This window comes from Notolabrus celidotus, chromosome 8 (assembly GCF_009762535.1).
Source record: "Notolabrus celidotus isolate fNotCel1 chromosome 8, fNotCel1.pri, whole genome shotgun sequence".
In the NCBI taxonomy this organism is placed as follows: domain Eukaryota; kingdom Metazoa; phylum Chordata; class Actinopteri; order Labriformes; family Labridae; genus Notolabrus; species Notolabrus celidotus.
Genome location: NC_048279.1, coordinates 267,060 through 285,521, shown reverse-complemented (window position 1 = coordinate 285,521; position 18,462 = coordinate 267,060). Strand labels below are relative to the sequence as shown.

At 43.6% G+C, this 18,462-nt stretch overlaps 1 protein-coding gene across 3 annotated transcripts in view; it reads right to left on the bottom strand.

The window, feature by feature from the left end:
- Positions 1 to 2,585: 2,585 nt before the first annotated feature.
- Positions 2,586 to 18,462, bottom strand: part of rnf103 (ring finger protein 103) — a 28,318-nt gene continuing 12,441 nt past the window's right edge. The window contains exons 1-7 of one of the 3 annotated variants that reach the window (XM_034690289.1): positions 12,901 to 13,002; positions 11,507 to 11,655; positions 8,905 to 9,020; positions 7,079 to 7,504; positions 6,844 to 6,976; positions 6,673 to 6,759; positions 2,586 to 6,449 (exon numbers count right to left, since the gene is read on the bottom strand). In XM_034690289.1, the coding sequence (XP_034546180.1) occupies positions 5,562 to 6,449; positions 6,673 to 6,759; positions 6,844 to 6,976; positions 7,079 to 7,504; positions 8,905 to 9,020; positions 11,507 to 11,623 (1,767 nt within the window). In that variant the 5' untranslated portion in view covers positions 11,624 to 11,655; positions 12,901 to 13,002 and the 3' untranslated portion in view covers positions 2,586 to 5,561. Of the gene's footprint in view, positions 6,450 to 6,672; positions 6,760 to 6,843; positions 6,977 to 7,078; positions 7,505 to 8,904; positions 9,021 to 11,506; positions 11,656 to 12,160; positions 12,312 to 12,900; positions 13,003 to 18,462 lie in introns of those variants that run through there. The other 2 variants (XM_034690288.1, XM_034690287.1) reach the window with 2 other exon arrangements.

Genomic DNA, 18,462 nt, shown 5'->3' with positions numbered 1-18,462 from the left:
GAAAGTTTTGGCGTCTCAAATAGGAATTTTTAATCCCAAAGCCGTAAAACATGAAAATAATCCCTTCCTGAAAACATCTTTATGCCGCTGCTGTATATTTGCCAATGTTTCACTACATTATAAGAGGGAGAAACCTTTATTGATAAATAGAAGGATAGGATAAAAAAGGATTTAAACTGGGTGCATCCCATGTCTCTGTAGTTGCATCCATGCATCCCCCACTCAGGTATTTCACCTCCATCTTAACCCCAACCACCAGAGACGCATGAAGAGCTGCAATGACATGAAAAGAGGGAGAGAAGGAACAAAGAAATTGTTTGAATGAACACAAGTCATTCTATCCTCTGTGCTTCAGGCGGTGCTATATAAGTTCATGATTAAAGCGTCAGCTCATCACTGCTGGGTCAGTTGTCAGTCAGCTTTAACAGCAGTACGTGCCAGCACAAATGTGCCCTGTAAATACCCACACACAAAGAAAACCTATGTCAGTTTATTCTGTACCCTGCTTAAAACTATGTAGACCCTTTATCCAGTACAAAGAGCCATTATTAAATGACATTTACAATGTATTTAATGTGTATCTAATTTTAAAATCCCTATCTTATTAACACAAAAAGACAACACTTATGATGTCCCAGGAATTCTGGGAATTATTTTTTAGGTTCTAAATTTCAGGGGAAATAGAGATGATCTAACTCTCCTTAAACACTCTACTCTGTGTGATAAGCCTTATATGGACGTCAAAATGTTGATTCACAGGATAATAACTGATCAAGTAGCAACACATTTTCAATTCTCCGAATGACATATTTATGACGCACTTTTTGTTTAGAAAAGTGAATCAGAAAAAAAATCTGATACAAAGCACGGGAGTGATACTGTTTGAAACCAGCATGTGATTATGAGCTGCTTCAAGCCACAGGGGCTGTTTTTATTTTGACCTTTACTCTGTTATTAAACCCTGGTGATGTTGTGAAGTTGCTCTCCTGTATCCTTGTGTCTTGCTCCTCCGGCCGACTCCCTCCTCTCCTGGTGAGCGGCATGAAGAAGTTTGGGATGTTCTGTGACATCCCATAGGACCCAAAGCTACTTCTGGGGCCTTTACTACGAGGTGAGCTCAACATCCCAGGCATTGTTTCCTGACCCCACTTGTATGTAGTATCATTATTGTGTCACATGACTCATTGTACTATTAACTCTATCTACACAGAGAGAAAAACTGTTCTCTGTATGTTCACTTCAAACAATGAGTTTTTAATGTGAACACAAACACAGCTGAGGAAAACTTATTTTAAAACAAACTAGAAATTAAAAAGGTACAAATAAACAATTCAAAGTCCTCTTTTTACAGATGTATAGTTTATTCATTTCATTTTTTAGTATATTTTTGTGCTGACACAAAAATCAGAGGATAGAGAGAAAAAGATAAAGATCTGATCACATAACAACACATGAAGCTGTAAGGGATACCGCATGGACAGAACAGTGTGTCTATGTTTGTAGCTAGCTTCATGAGGTGAGCCCATTGACTGTATTTGGAAGACAGTTTGACTTCTGTTCTGCCCATTGTGAGCTTTAAAGCCAAAAGACCACCTTCGCGGGCGCTAACATTCACGCTGATCGAGCAAAAGCATGCGCATGTGACCTGGCTGGACGAGTCGCGGGACTGACGCCACGGCTACAACACCAACAGAAAGACGACGCATCAATGAAAAGAAAACACAACACATTAAGTTTGCTGATAAATCATCAAAGCTCCCTCAGGTCGGCCCAGTCCTCAGGTGGGTCATCATGTGGATCTAGTCCTCAGGTGGGTCCAGTCCACAGCGATACAGATTATTGTGTTGGTTTGAAGCAGACTCTTCCGGTGGTGCGTTCAATGACTCTTGTGTTCGTGTTTGTTACATCTCCTTTCACCGTTCCTCCTCTACTCTGATAATCCGGAGCACACAGCACTGCAGGAACCTCATTGGTCAACACAGCTGTCAATCATGATGTCACACCCCATCTTTTTATATCATCAATAACTAAATCAAAGTAAACAGAGACATGAACACTGAGACGTAAATCAGCATGATAAGAACTAACTATAATGACAGAAACATGTGTGACAAACATTTATTGACCTGCGTTTGATTTTAGGATTTAATCGTTGTTCCCTCTGGATTCATGGATGAGACAGGGTTTATAGTGCTTGGCAACTGACATCATCAATCGCAAGGATTATGGATGTAGTTCAGGTGAGGACCAAGCAGAAACTTCCGGTCGTGAGAATTCAAAACCAGAGGGGGGTTCATAACTCAGCAGTTTAGAATATATTAAGACCACAAGTTTTCTAGCTGTTAGCGAGGAGGCTAAATGCCGCCTCTTTACCACACAATAGCTCCACAGAATTAGGTAGAGTTCAGCATTTCCAATATGGGTCCCGCTAACGATCAGCTTCAAAGCTGGGCTTCAGGAACAGACGGGGGCTGTCACTGAGACTGTCTTTTTATTATACAGTCTATGTTCAGGACCGGTTTTCTTTCATTCTCAAGCATTAGCTTTCTTACTTGTGTAATGTTAAAAATGTTGTCCACCCTGTGGTTATTATACATTTTTTAATAACTGCTTTGCATGTGCACAGGTGAACATACAGCAGACAGCCTTGAAGTTTGAACTATCCTGCTGCAAATGGGAACAGAACAAAACCAAGTTAAGATGTGACCTACTTGAGTGCTAAACTTATTTTACATTCATTTTGGACTGTTATTATAATGACTGAATGTCTTTAGCACACTTTTAACGGTCTGTGGATGATGGAAAACTTTATGTCTGTATGTCGTACAGCTGATATCCAAGCCATTCTTCTTCTCTTAGTGAGGTTGTATAGATAGAGCTTCCTTGGTTCTGCCTCCAAAAAGACAATCCTGATCTTTCATCTTGTCTGTCGTGTGAACAGACATTACAGCCTACGCCACAAAAAATCCTTCCTCCAACAGCTAAATTGTACTTTAAGAGAGAAGTCACAGTAAATAAGCTATAATGAAGCTCATGTCTTATCAACCTACCAATCAGTGGAGGCTACACCATAGACATATGTCACACAGGACGGCAGTTAGACCCACCAGCAAGCGCGAGTGACTGGGTGTGACGTCACAATCCCTTGCTCTGTCCTGCAGCAAGTCAGCAGGGGGTGCTGTGAATCTCTTTGCTTCACCCAGATCCAATCTGACATCATCCATTTCAATATGCACTAAATGGACAGCCTCATGGAGTCAAGGATCAGGTGATCAAGCTGGAACTGTCAGCATGATGCAGTCAGAGTGAGTCATCTGGTACTGTCAGAACTAGGTGACTCACCCTGACTTCAGCGTTCTGTCAGAATGATGGAGTCAGGGTGATTCACCTGGTACAGTTAGCATGATGAAATCAGGGTGAGTCACCTGGTTCTGTCAGAATGATGAAGTCAGGGTGATTCTCCTGGTACTGTCAGCATGATGAAGTCAGGGTGAGTCACCTGGTTCTGTCAGAATGATGAAGTCAGGGTGAGTCACCTGGTTCTGTCAGAATGATGAAGTCAGGGTGAGTCACCTGGTACTGTCAGCATGATGAAGTCAGGGGATCACCTGGTTCTGTCAGAATGATGAAGTCAGGGTGAGTCACCTGGTTCTGTCAGTATGATGAAGTCAGGGTGAGTCACCTGGTACTGTCAGAATGATGAGGTCAGGGTGAGTCACCTGGTTCTGTCAGAATGATGAAGTCAGTGTGAGTCATCTGATACTGTCAGCATTATGAAGTCAGGGTGATTCTCCTGGTACTGTCAGCATGATGAAGTCAGGGTGGGTCACCTGGTACTGTCAGCATGATGAAGTCAGGGTGAGTCACCTGGTTCTGTCAGAATGATGAAGTCAGGGTGATTTTCCTGGTAATGTCAGCATGATGAAGTCAGGGTGAGTCACCTGGTTCTGTCAGAATGATGAAGTCAGGGTGAGTCACCTGGTTCTGTCAGAAGATGAAGTCAGGGTGAGTCACCTGGTACTGTCAGCATGATGAAGTCAGGGAGATTCACCTGGTTCTGTCAGAATGATGAAGTCAGGGTGAGTCACCTGGTTCTGTCAGTATGATGAAGTCAGGGTGAGTCACCTGGTACTGTCAGCATGATGAAGTCAGGGTGAGTCACCTGGTTCTGTCAGAATGATGAAGTCAGTGTGAGTCAATCTGATACTGTCAGCATGATGAAGTCAGGGTGATTCTCCTGGTACTGTCAGCATGATGAAGTCAGGGTGGGTCACCTGGTACTGTCAGCATGATGAAGTCAGGGTGAGTCATCTGGTACTGTCAGAATGATTGAAGTCAGGGTGAGTCACCTGGTACTGTCAGAATGATGAAGTCAGGGTGAGTCATCTGGTACTGTCAGAATGATGAAGTCAGGGTGAGTCACCTGGTACTGTCAGAATGATGAAGTCAGGGTGAGTCATCTGGTACTGTCAGCATGATGAAATCAGGGGGATTCACCTGGTACTGTCACATGATAAAGTCAGGGGGAGTCATCTGTACTGTCAGAAGATGGAGTCAGGGTGATTCACCTGGTACAGTTAGCATGATGAAATCAGGGGGATTCACCTGGTCCTGTCAGCATGATGAAGTCAGGGGGAGTCATCTGGAATTGTCAGAATGATGAAGTCAGGGTGAGTAACCTGGTTCTGTCAGAATGATGAAGTCAGTGTGAGTCATCTGATACTGTCAGCATTATGAAGTCAGGGTGAGTCATCTGGTACTGTCAGAATGATGAAGTCAGGGTGGGTCACCTGGTACTGTCAGAATGATGAAGTCAGTGTGAGTCATCTGATACTGTCAGCATTATGAAGTCAGGGTGAGTCATCTGGTACTGTCAGAATGATGAAGTCAGGGTGAGTCATCTGGTACTGTCAGCATTATGAAGTCAGGGTGAGTCACCTGGTACTGTCAGCATGATGAAGTCAGGGTGATTCTCCTGGTACTGTCAGAATGATGAAGTAAGGGTGAGTCACCTGGTACTGTCAGAATGATGAAGTCAGGGTGAGTCACCTGTTACTGTCAGAATGATGAAGTCAGGCTGATTCACCTGGTACTGTCAACATGATAAAGTCAGGTCTCAGGACAACAAGACTAAACTAATAGATGTTTTATTGCACATAAAGTTAGCTCTGCCTTCAGATTTCAGTTTATATGAATAATCTGTTTCCATGTTTCCATGTTGACCATCTGGCATTAGAGTATGTATACTCTTTCACATGAAAGTGTACAACACCCCACCCTCCCTCATAGACAAAACAGAGAAGTCCTTAGCTCGCTTTGATGCTAACAGCGTGGTTGCTCAGTGAGTGTGTTGAGCATCTTGTAATGCTGTTTCTGACTTAGTTCCATTCCCATGAGATCAGAGAGAGGACTTGAAGTACAAAAGATTCAGTTACAGGAGTCCTACAGTTTCGCCCTGCTGAGCTGCTTGGTGCTTAGCTAGCTGTGATGCTAATGGGCTCTGAGTTAGGACTGAAAAGGTCAAGAGTCATTAGCCACCAGAACAGAGCCCAGAAGACTTATCAGCCCTGTAGTGAGTGTTGGTCTGAGCTGCTCGCTTTCGCCCTCTGCTGTTTCTTCTTGTAACTCGGCCAGCGACACACAGGGCAGCAGTGTCGGCTTGATGCTAACCAGACCATAATGCATTGCTGGTGGAAGGCATGGCCACATGGAAGACCCATCAGCAGCTCCTCGTTGAGAAAGTTCTCCAGACATACCACACACTCTGAGCAGTGCAGCACGTCACAAGGCCAAACTGACCAATCACAGGGCTGATGCTCCGGCGGCCTGTTAGATGGCAGGTCTCCAATTCCATAATGATGGCCCGACGCTGCAGGGTCACTGAGTGTGCTGCTGTCCTGGGCTGATGATGACCTGCTTCTTGGACCTCCGTCACGTTCGCTGCTCTCTGAGTCTGAACAAGAACCATCTGTCTCTTTATCGGCTTCTTCGTCAGACCCCGCCCCTTCCGCTCCGCTCCTAAACCTCCATGTGGGCAGGGCTTTAATGTAGTCTGTGTTTACTAAAGGGCGGAGCCAGAGATCAGGGAAAGCCAGGCGTTCCAATAAGAAGTTTGGATCCTCGTCCCAGTCTGAGTGATCAGAAGGGATCTGCTGCAGGGAGGTGATTGGGTGGAGCAGGTAGGAGGTGTACCAGTCCCACAGACTGGCCAGCCACTCCAGGTTGGTGGTGCTGTCCTCCTGACTCCTGGGACCGCAGCGGCGTTTCTTTTCAAAGTAGTCGACCAGCAGGCCGTGAGCCAGGTATGTAGACAGGAAGAGAGCGGGATGTGATGAGTAGAAGGTCCAATCTGCTCTCACCAGACTGGCCAGCATGGTGGTGTCAGCATACCTGAGCAGCTTCAGACTGTAGCCGTACAGAGCATCCAGGTAAGGGAGCTGCAGGAGAGCCTGTGGGTGATCAATCAGTTATCAGTGATCAGTGATCAGGGCTCAGGTATCAGGGATCAAGATCAGGGATCAGGGATCAGTCAGTTAGTAGAAGTACATTAATGAAAACAGCTAACAAGGTTATACTTAGTTTGTGAGCTGAACTGGTTATAGATTGATTGATGTTTATCAATAACTTTGATCAATAAATGTAATTTATTGATATGAAAAAATAATTTACTACCAGAACAGGAAGCCATGACACCAGCAGGATGGAATTATATGTTCCGAGAGTTCGGATCAGAACCACAAACCGTTTGACGGTCGCTCCCTATTGAGGGTTTAAAATTTTTTTTAAATGAACATCAAACAGTTTTATCTTCATGTCTGAATCTGATGAAAACTCAGAAGTCACCTGGGTGATGAAGAGGTCCATCCAGGCCAGAAGGTTGATCAGAACCAGACTGAGGACAAACAGGTCATTGACTTCAGGCTGGACGGATCGCAGGAATGTATCCATGGCAAACAGGGACAGGAACTCCCCTGTACTGTGTGTCAAGTGTTTGTGTGAGTGTGTGTATAGGGGGGGAGAGAGACTTGAGCATTTCTTTGTTTAAACTATTAGCATAATTTTCATGATCTGTCATTACCTGTTGCCATAGCGATAAATGCCCTCAGGCATCTTGAGGATGTAGGCAGAGCTCTGATGTGTCACTCCGATTTCTGATAGACTGCTGTGGTTGTCCCAGTGACGGATGTCCACGAAGATGAAATCTATTCTGCCGGTAAACTTAACAGACAGAGAGGAGAAGAAGGTGGGCGGCTGTGACAGACGTGCAAACAAAAACATTTTCACCGGATGAGCAGGGTCGGAGCGCCACTCCTCCTTCAGCTGCTCAGTGCGGTGCAGAGTTTTGATCCGCTGGGAAACATGTGAGGTCATCCAGCGGAAGATGTGTTCTGTCTCAATGCGCCGGCCGTCATATTCTCTGAGCATGACTTTTCCCTTCGACGCTGACGTCTGAGGAACCGCCATGATGAGGGTGGAACGCTGCCAGCCACGCCTGATACATGACCTGAGGGTTAGAGGACAGAGGAACCTTGAAGACTCTTCAGCTGGTCCAGAGCCCTGCAGCTCCAGTACTGACTTCAAATGGGAAATGGCAAGAAGACTTGTACTTCTATATCTCTTTTCTCTCTGAGCACTCAAAGCTCTTTTACTCGTCACCTTCACCCATTCACACCATATTCACTCACTGATGGTAGAGGCTGCTATAGTACGGGACCATCAGTGTTAATCTCATTCATACACATTCACACACTGCTGAACAACAGAGGGAGCAGTTTCAGGTTCAGTGTCTTGCTCAAGGACACTTCAGCATGTGACTGCAGGAGCTCGGATCAAATCACCAACCTTCAGATTGATTGGGAAAGACACTTAACTCTAAACTGCCCCCGGTGGCTGTGCCATCGAAGTGTGAATGAGATTAACACTGATGGTCTCTTACTAAAGCAGCCTCTACCATCAGTTGTGAATGTGACAAGTGATGTAAAGACAAGTGCTCAGAAGACTAGAGATAGCGCTATCGATACACCAGTCCATATATCATTCTTTATATACCCACCTGATAATAACGTTGTGTTAACATCAGACAGGAATAGGGTTGTTTGCTCTGTAAATTCACATGAATAACTCACTCCATTGGCATGTCAACCCTGTACAATAGGTGAGGCCTGTTATGCTAACTAGGACAGTTCTATCTTGCTAATCAAACTGAACAGTGATAAAACAGAAGTCCTTCTCATTGGCACCAAATCCACCCTTTTTAAAAACAAAAAACCTCTCCATCCTCATTGACAACTCCTCCGTCTCCCCCTCCCCCCATGTTAAGAGTCTGGATGTCGGGAGGGAGAGAGTTCCACAGAGTAGGGGCTGCCACACTCAAGGCTCTGTCTCCAAAAGTCTGCAGCTTAGTCCAGGGGATGGAGAAGAGACCCAGGTCCGAAGACCGTAGGTTCCGGGATGGAGTGTGTTGGTGGAGGAGGCCAGTCAGGTATTGGGGGGCGAGGGCATGCAGGGATTTGGAGGTGAGGAGGAGGAGCTTATAAGAGATGCAGTACTTTACAGGGAGCCAGTGGAGGTGAATGAGAGTTGGGGTGATGTGCTGCCAGACAGGCATTGACTGAACTCACCTGCACTAGGCTTTAGATAGATTGTGAAGGGGCCCTACCTGATGATCTGATTGGGTTGTGGCCAGGGAGTAGGTCAGAGAGTTTTGAGGTTTGTGGACCAGGAGTAATGTTTACAACTCAGGTCTGTGCTGAACCAGGAGCCAGTGAGACCTATCAGTTCAGGTGTGAATTGCTCCTTTGGCTCTGTTAACACTCTCTGTTGTGTATCTAACTCAAAAGTGGAGACTAACTTGCTCAGAGTCAGTGAAATGGGGTCTGGTTTTAGGTGTCAGGTGGGTCTCACCTGTGGTCATTAGAGCAGTTGAAGGTTCCAGTTCTGATCCCAAACTGGGACACTTTCTGCACCATTTTCCCCCAATTAGACTGAGTGAGCAGAGCATCCCGGTCCTGGGCGATGACCTGCAGGGACACACAGAAACAAGAGTAGGTGTCTACTTAAAATGACATACTATGAAATTTGGCAATATGTTTTGGACCCTGAATCTTACCCGAGAAAAAAAACAAAGCAACACAAAACAGAGATAGATAGACCTTTATTGCCCTTAGCAAGGAAAATTGTTGCCACAGTCTGTACAAGTAGGGTGCCAATTACCCCCCTCTGTTTTTTATACGCCCTCTCTGGTCGTTCAGTTTCTATTTCCAGTGGGGATCCTTCTCATCCCCCCCTCTGGTCAGACTACATTAAATGCATCAGGTTATTTGGAGTCTGCCCACTTATAGATGGAAATGGGATTGTGAATAGAGTGCTTAACAATGGTCGTTTGGTCAAGTGCCTCACTTGTTCTGAAGTCACCGTGTTAACTGGTGCAATAAGATTCAGTGTAATATGCTCTTATTCTGAAGGCTTGCATATGTTTTTCATCTCAGAGAATTCCTCTTCTCCTCCAGCACTGTTTGTTTAATGGTCCTATACGTTGTCGTAGAATGTTTGTTATTTTTAACCGGTATTCCAGTCCTTTAAGATGACCCAACCGACACCGTGCTTTGGGTAACGTCATCAAAGAAAAGGTCTGTATTGATTTAGCGTTCATTACAGGGACAATGGCTTAAATCGTGAAATTGTTAACATGGTGACAATCAATCAATCAATCTTTATTTGTATAGCTCCAAATCACAACAAACGTTATCTCAAGATTCTTTTACAAACAGAGCAGGTCTAGACCACTCTGTCAAATTATGAACAGAGACCCAACACCAAGACAGGATAAGACTCAGTCTCACCCAAGCATGCCGGACACGGCCCTGGTGGTGAGGCTTTCAGCAGTGTGTCTGCCCCCTGGTGGGTGGCTGCAGTATAGGTAAAAAAATCCGTCTCCATCATTCATTTGAATGGGGGAGCAGTCAAACTTTAAAAAATAAATACACGTCGTACGTATGTTTCTCACATCTGTATGCTGTGGTGATATGTAGTTAGTATTAGACTGTTTTGTGTTCAAGGCCTCTTTTTTCTGAAAAGTTTATTTTTCGTTAGTTAGTTATTAGAGGTTGAAAAACGTGGTTTACTTCCAGGTTTCCTTTGATTCACAGCCGCCGTAGAGTGAAACTTCAAATGACTCACAGCGTCTTGTGACGCTACGCTGTAGGGCGGAGCTTATTACAGTGGCTTCACAGGCTCTGGCTGCACAATGGCGGCGCCCAGGAGAGGGATTTTTTGGCTTCAGAACCGTACAACAGGAAGAGGCGGAGCAAAGCTGTCCATTTTTATTTACAGTCTATGGTCTGACCCCACCTTAATCCACCATGAGCATTGCACCTCACAGTATTTAGCTAGTTACAGCGGAGAGGAAAAACTTCCTTTAACAGGCAGAAACCTTGAGCAGAACCAGACTCATGTTAGACAGCCATCTGCCTCGACCGAGTTGGGTCAGAATTTATGGGAATTGTAAAACAATAAATACATAAAGACGGCAGAAGACATTATTTATCAAGGCATGCAAAATGGTTCAGCACATGGAGGAAAGCCGATGAGTGAAGATAAAAAGTAAAGGAGAGCACCTGTCTCTCCTCTATCCCTCTTTCCAGACCCAACTCGGTTGAGGCAGATGGCTGTCTAACATGAGTCTGGTTCTGCTCAAGGTTTCTGCCTGTTAAAGGAAGTTTCTCCTCTCCGCTGTAACTAGCTAAATACTGTGAGGTGCAATGCTCATGAGGGATTAAGGTAGGGTCAGACTGAGTCTTATCCTGTCTTGGTGTTGGGTCTCTGTTCATAATTTGACATAGAGTGGTCTAGACCTGCTCTGTTTGTAAAAGAGTCTTGAGATTATGTTTGTTGTGATTTGGAGCTATACAAATAAAGATTGATTGATTGATTGATTGATTGATTGATTGATTGATTGATTGATTGATTGATTGATAAATGAAGAGACAAATGAAGAGACGTATTGGCTCAATATTACTGTGTTTGGGAGGGTTGTTTCAGAAAAAGGAATTTTCATTTCTGTTCACAAGCTCACCAAAATTCCTAAAAGAAATGTTTTGGGAGGTATCCCCCAGCTCTGTTTTTTTTTCTTCCATAAATTGTACCCTGGGTACAAGCAGACATACGTGGAAAACATAAATACTTAAAACCCACCCGACCTCACAATGTTCCTATTTGCTCAATGTTATAGTGTCACCTATGATTTCAGCAAATTCCATCCCTCTCTTCTAATTCTTGGCTGACTTTTGAACAGACCCTTCAGAGCAGCCTGTGGTCTCATCCTGGGATTACTCACGTTTACCTTACAATCTGAAACTTTACCCACAGTTATTGAGATCCAACATTTAACTTCATATTTTTTTGTAAAATACACAGAATAAGCTCTGGGACTTCACTGTCTGATACAGAAGATGTGTAAATGATGTTGTATAAAACAGGTGATTGTGTGAAACAGGTGTTATATAACCTGAACCAGCCAGATTCCATCCTTGGTGTCCTCCACTAACTCGTAAAAGTGCATCTCTCCACTGAAGTTAGTGCTGCTCGAGTCCCCAGCCTCTGTCTGCTCTGTCTCCTTCTTCATTGCTGAGTACAGCTCACCATGAGTCAGCTCACCTGAGGGGAAAGGGCCAGAGTCATCAATGAAAAAAAGGACGTACTAATGTAATAATATAAGAACAATAAACAATAAAAGGAATAACAAAAAAGGAAAACACATGGGTCATATACCACATTGGATATTAAAAAAATGTTTGTTTGAGCTTTTCTAAATGTTCTTTGATAATTATTTCAGCATTTTGGCTTCAGAAAAGAAAGAAAAGAGAGGCAGGACTTTTGGGAACAGAGTGACGGGGGAATATGAGCACAAAATCATGTGAGAACTGAGTATCGTAGCTACAATCAATGCTATAAAGACTGCACCCCCTGAAGGATCGTCTCTATCAACGAAGCTACAGACCCGGTCTCCATGGTCACGTGACCACCACATAATCTTATTTTATTTCAAATATGTTTATTGAATTTTACAGCATATATCTTCAAAAAAAGAAAAAAAAACACCAGGGTTAGGCAGACACATTCCACATTGCAACAATGGTACAAGATATATTAACCTATATACCGTATCTTGATAGTGTCATGGTTGTCTGTCATGTTCCCTATTGTGTCATTCTGGTCTTGTTTCCTGTTTTATGTTAATCTGTCTCTCCCTCTTTTTCAGTTCCCGTCCTGTTTCCCTCCTGTGTGATCACCTGGCCCCTCCCTAATGTGTTTCACCTGTGTCTGGTTACCTGCACTCCCTGCCACTATATATTCTCTTTGTGTCCTCTCACTCGGTGCCAGATCAACTTACGTTCGTAGTGTTCCAGCAATTAGTCTTAGTATCAACTCCTGTGTATTGACCAGTTCCGATTCTTCTTTTTGACCCCTCTGCCTGCCGTTTCTGTACCTCTGCCTGATCCTCTGACACCTGGTGACGACCTTTTTCCGTAATAAAGACCACGATTTTTGCATAAACAACTACTGGTGCCGCGCTTGAGTCCTTCCCCTGTCTGTGTCGTGACAGATAGTAAACCAAGATCTTCACTTTGGTGACTGAATTCAAATATACTACATTTTCCACAGACCAAAGGAAAATTTGAAAAAAATATATACAGTTATGGCGAAATTATTCATACCCCTGGCAAATTTTGACTTAAAGGTACTTTCATTCAACCAGCAAGTTTTTTCTTGATTGGAAATGACACAGGCGTCTCCCAGAAGGTAATAAGACAAGACAGTACAAGAAGCATCATTGTGGAAAAAAAATATTTCTCAGCTTTTATTCACATTTGAACAAAAAGTGTCCAAAATTATTCATACCCTTTGCAAACTGTCACAGTCTGTGGGAAAATCCAAAGTTCTATACCATTCCAAACAGTCCAAGCTCTTCTAAAGCATCCTAATTACCCTGATTCATTAGGAACAGCTGTTTTAATGAACTCAACAGGTGAAAAAAGAATCCAAGATCACCACCAAGGCTATCCTGGTGAATCTGGGCACTGCTGGTGGTAATGTCTCAAGGCAGACAGTCCAACGGCCACTACACACTGCTGGGTTCCACGGACGCAGACCAAGGAGGACGCCACTCCTCCAGATAAGGCTCACATAAGCCTGCATGGTCTTTGGAAATGCTCATCTGGACAAAGAAAAGACTTCTGGTCTTCTGTTTTATGGTCAGAGGAAATAAAGATTTAATTGTTTTGCCACATTGATGTATCCTCTATATGGCGTAAAAAAGGCGAAGCCTTCAACCCTAAGAACACCATCCCCACTGTCAAACATGGGGGTGACAATGACCCAAAACACACAGCAGAAGAGGTGAAGAAATGGTTAGCATTCAAAGACATGAACGTTTTGCAGTGGTCCAGCCAGAGTCCTGCCTTGAATCCAATTGAGAATCTGTGGAGGGAGCTGAAGATCAGGGTGATGGCAAGGAGACCCTCCAACCTGAAAGACATGGAGCTCATCGCTAAAGATGAATGGGCAAAAATACCAGTGGAGGCATGCAAAATGCTGGTCAGCAATTATAGGAAGCGTTTGATTGCTGAAAATAGCTAATAAAGGCTTTTCTGTTGATTATTGAAAAGGGTATGAATAATTTTGGACATGACACTTTTAGTTCAAATGTAAATAAAGGCTGAGAAATATTTTTTTCCACAATGATGCCTCTTGTACATCGTCTTATTACCTTCAGGGACAAGCCTGTTTCATTTCTAAACAAGAAAACATTTACTGGTTGTATAAAAGTAACTTCAAGTCAAAATTTGCCAGGGGTATGAATCATTTCGGGCTTAACTGTATATATTAGGGGTGCAATGATACACAAAATCCACGGTTCGATACATTTTTGTCACGGTTCGATACGTTTTCGATACAGAAGAAGATAAATTTCCATGCATTTTTTTTACTTGAAGTTTATTGAAATGACATTTGTTTCAGCTCAAAAGCAGTTTTTAAATTAAATTGAATTAATCAGGGGCAGCTATACCTGACACATGTTCTGCTGTGCATGGGGGGTTTGTGTGTGAGTGTGTGTGAGTGTGTGTGTGTGTGCGTGTGTGTGTCTGTGTGTGTCTGTCTGTCTTGGTTTAGACCTGATCTATGAGAGAGGGGAACCTTAAATCACTTCTGCTTTGACTTCCAAGGGGGGGCGGGACCCAGCGGGTGCGCCCCCAATATAACAGCAGGGGAAACACTGTCCGGTATCAGGCTGAAGTCTTACACAGCATGCAGTATAAGACCACAAGTAATCCATATACGAACTTTAAAGGTGACATATCACACTTTTTTCATCAATATATATTGGTCTAAGAGGTCCCCAAAACATGTCTTTAAAGTTTATGCTCAAAAAAAACACTTTGAAATCAGATTTTGGCATGCCTGAAAAACCCTCTTCTTCAGTCCTCCTCAGAACAGTCTGTTTTCTCACTGACCACACACCCTCAGGAAGTGGATGTGCCCTCGGCTCTCTGGGACGTTGATCTAATGTTTACATGTTGGCTGAATATACAGTCATGGCCAAAAGTTTTGAGAATGACACAAATATTACATTTTCACAAAGTCTGCTGTTTCAGGGTTTTTAGGTGTTTTTGTCAGATGTTTCTATGGTATAATGAAATACAATTAGAAGCATTTCATAAGTATCAAAAGCTTTTATTGAGAATTACACAGAATTCATGCAATAAGTCAATATTTGCAGTGTTGACCCTTCTTTTTCAAGACCTCTGCAATTCTCCCTGGCATGCTGTCAATCAACTTCTGGACCAAATCCTGACTGATGGCAGTCCATTCTTGCATAATCAATGCTTGGAGTTTGTCAGAATTTGTGGGTTTTTGATTGTCCACCCGCCTCTTGAGGATTGACCACAAGTTCTCAATGGGATTAAGATCTGGGGAGTTTCCTGGCCAAGGGCCCAAAATCTTAATGTTTTGTTCCCCGAGCCATTTTGTTATGACTTTTGCTTTATGGCAAGGTGCTCCATCATGCTGGAAAAGGCATTCTTCATCACCAAACTGCTCTTGGATGGTTGGGAGAAGTTGCTCTCGGAGGACGTTCTGGTACCATTCTTTATTCATGGCTGTGTTTTTAGGCAAGATTATGAAAGAGCCCACTCCCTCGACCGAAAAGCAACCCCACACATGAATGGTCTCAGGATGCTTCACTGTTGGCAAGAGACAGGACTGATGGTAGCGCTCACCTCGTCTTCTCCGAACAAGCCTTCCTCCAGATGCCCCAAACAATCGGAAAGGGGATTCATCAGAGAAAATGACTTTACCCCAGTCCTCAGCAGTCCAGTCCCTGTACCTTCTGCAGAATATCAGTCTGTCCCTGATGTTTTTACTGGAGAGAAGTGGCTTCTTTGCTGCCCTCCTTGACACCAGGCCTTCCTCCAAAAGTCTTCGCCTAACTGTGCGTGCAGATGCACTCACACCTGCCTGCTGCCATTCCTGAGCAAGCTCTGCACTGGTGGTGGCCCGATCCCGCAGCTGTTACACCTTCAGGAGACGGTCCTGGCGCTTGCTGGACTTTCTTGGGCGCCCTGGAGCCTGTTTGGCAACAATTGAACCTCTCTCCTTGAAGTTCTTGATAATTCGATAGACGGTTGACTGAGGTGCAATCTTACTCGCTGCTATAAACTTCCCTGTTAGGCCCTTTTTGTGCAATGCAATGATGGCTGCACATGTTTCCTTGCAGGTAACCATGGCTAACAGATGAGGAACAATGGTGTCATGCACCATCTTCCTTTTAAAGTGTCCAGTCACTCAATCATGATAGATTGATCGCCAGCCTTGTCCTCATCAACACCCACACCTGTGTTAATGTGTGTGACACCTGTGTGTCATTGAAATGATGTTAGCTGGTCCTTTTGTGGCAGGGCTGAAATGCAGTGGAAATGTGTTTTTGGTGATAAAGTTCATTTTCAAGGCAAAGAGGGACTTGCAATTAATTGCAGTTGAGCTGATCACTCCTCATAACATTCTGGAGTATATGCAAATTGCCATTATAAAAACTGAAACAGCAGACTTTGTGAAAATTAATAGTTGTGTCATTCTCAAAACTTTTGGCCATGACTGTACACTCTGCTCACAGATAGCGTTACTTCACCCCTCTGAATTTGATCCAGAATCTGATCCTGATGGAGAGGCGCCTGCAGCAGAACCTTTCTGAACGATTCGTCACAGATTTAGTGTTTCTTGTTGTTTTATTTATCAGTATGTCGACGTGTGTCTTGGTACACAGCTACGAACATGTAGCTATGTGGCTATGCTAACTAGCGCTAGCACTTATCCATGATAAATATATATCATCCACTAGATCTTCAAATCTGCAGACGTGGGGAGTAAAACCGACCTCTACCAGAAAGGCAGCAGGACCTTTCTGAAGGATTGGTCACAGATTCTGTTTGTTGTTGTTTTATTTGTCAGTATGTTGACGTGTGTCTTCATACACAGCTACAGCTACGAACATGTAGCTATGTGGCTATGCTAACTAGCGCTAGCACTTATCCATGATAAATACAAATCATCCACTAGATCTTCAAATCTGCAGACGTGGGGAGTAAAACCGACCTCTGCCAGAAAGGCAGCAGGACCTTTTCTGAAGGATTGGTCACAGATTCTGTGTTACTTGTTGTTTTATTTGTCAGTATGTCGACGTTTGTCTTGGTACACAGCTACAGCTACGACATGTAGCTGTAGCTATGCTAACTAGTGCTAGCACTTATCCATGACAAATAAAAATCATCCCCTAGATCTTCAAATCTGCAGACGTGGGGAGTAAAACCAACCTTTGTGTTTATTAAGACAGCCTACAACTAAAATGCCTCCCTCCTAAGCTCCTTGTTAGCACACGTGTGCAGGTAATGAAAAACGGAGGAGGGGTTGAGTTGTATTTTATACAGTCTATGGGCTGAACAAGCTCCGAGCTCTGACTCCGTGACAGACCGGAAATTGTTGTGACGTAACAAAAACACGGAAGTCTGAAACGGCTCGTTTCACACACATTTACAGAAAGGTGGAGATTTTTTTCATTCTCGGGGGGTTTGTAGACATGCCAGGGAAACATATTTCAGGTAGAGAACCATTAAAAAGTTGAATTTGCATGATATGTCACCTTTAAAAATATATCACCATGTCTAGCATCACTACAGGACCAAGGAACGACTCTGCTCTGCAACCAAAGCGGATCACTCATGCTTCCCTCTCGTGGTGGCGCACGCCCACACACACATACGTGAACATATGAACCCAGCAGACCATTGTATGGTGAAATATAGATTTCCATATGAAGCACAGTTAAAACAAACGTGACCAGCTTGGACTGAATGGATGTGGGAGGAGCGCGCAGTTCAGTGGACCTGCACTCCTCAATGCAGCCTGGAGGAGTCAGCACAGAGCGCCTCGTCAGAAGTTGATCAAATAAATATAAAATTGCGTATTGTTCGGATCATAGGGCATACCAAACCGTGACCACTGTATCGAACGGTTCGATACAGATTAGGGATGTACATTTTAAGTATTTTCCGTGATCGATTTTTGGAAATGTTAACGATCAATTATCGATTAATTGATAAAAAAAAATCATTATTATTCTTACGTCAAAAACAATGCCAAATAGGTTGTTTTCCCCCTAAATTTTATTTTCTACAGCAACAAAATGCATATAACTGACAGGATTGAATACGGGCACACGTTTGACATGCAGAATATTAACGATCAGGCTCATTAAAATATTCTCCGCGGACATAATCTTATAAAGTGAAGGCTCATAATACTAACATAAAAGTACTTCAGACTCACAGTGTCCAGTTTTCTGTCTACTTGTTCTTATTGAGAAAAATAAACATGTGTATTCGGTCAGGTGTCAGCCAGGAGCACAACCGGGTCAGAATCAGTCAAGCTGCAGAAAAGCCCAGACCGCTCTGATGTTGCTGGTCTGTAAACGTAGCGTACCAGAATTTCCCACCTGTCTGTTGCATTTGTATCCAAAGGTGGGAAATATCCTGTTTAAAGCTGTCAACCTTTGTGTCCGTGTCGTTGTTGGCAGCAGTTTTGTATTGATCCTCTTTTAAAAAGCGCCTGACACACAGCCGCAGCCGCCAGCTGAGCGTCTCCGCTGTGCGCAACACCTTTAACAGCTGAATCACATCCAAACATGCTTTAAACTTAAAACACCTCCCTGATAGATGAGTGTAATATGAGACCACATGATGTTTGTTCCACGGGACGGAAAATTGATAACAAAAATGTGTGTTTCGAGTAATTTCTAAACAATCAATTAATCGATAATCGATTAATTGTGGTCATCCCTAATACAGATACACGCATTGTTGCACCCCTAATATATATATATTTACAACAGAATGAAAATGACGAAGTGAT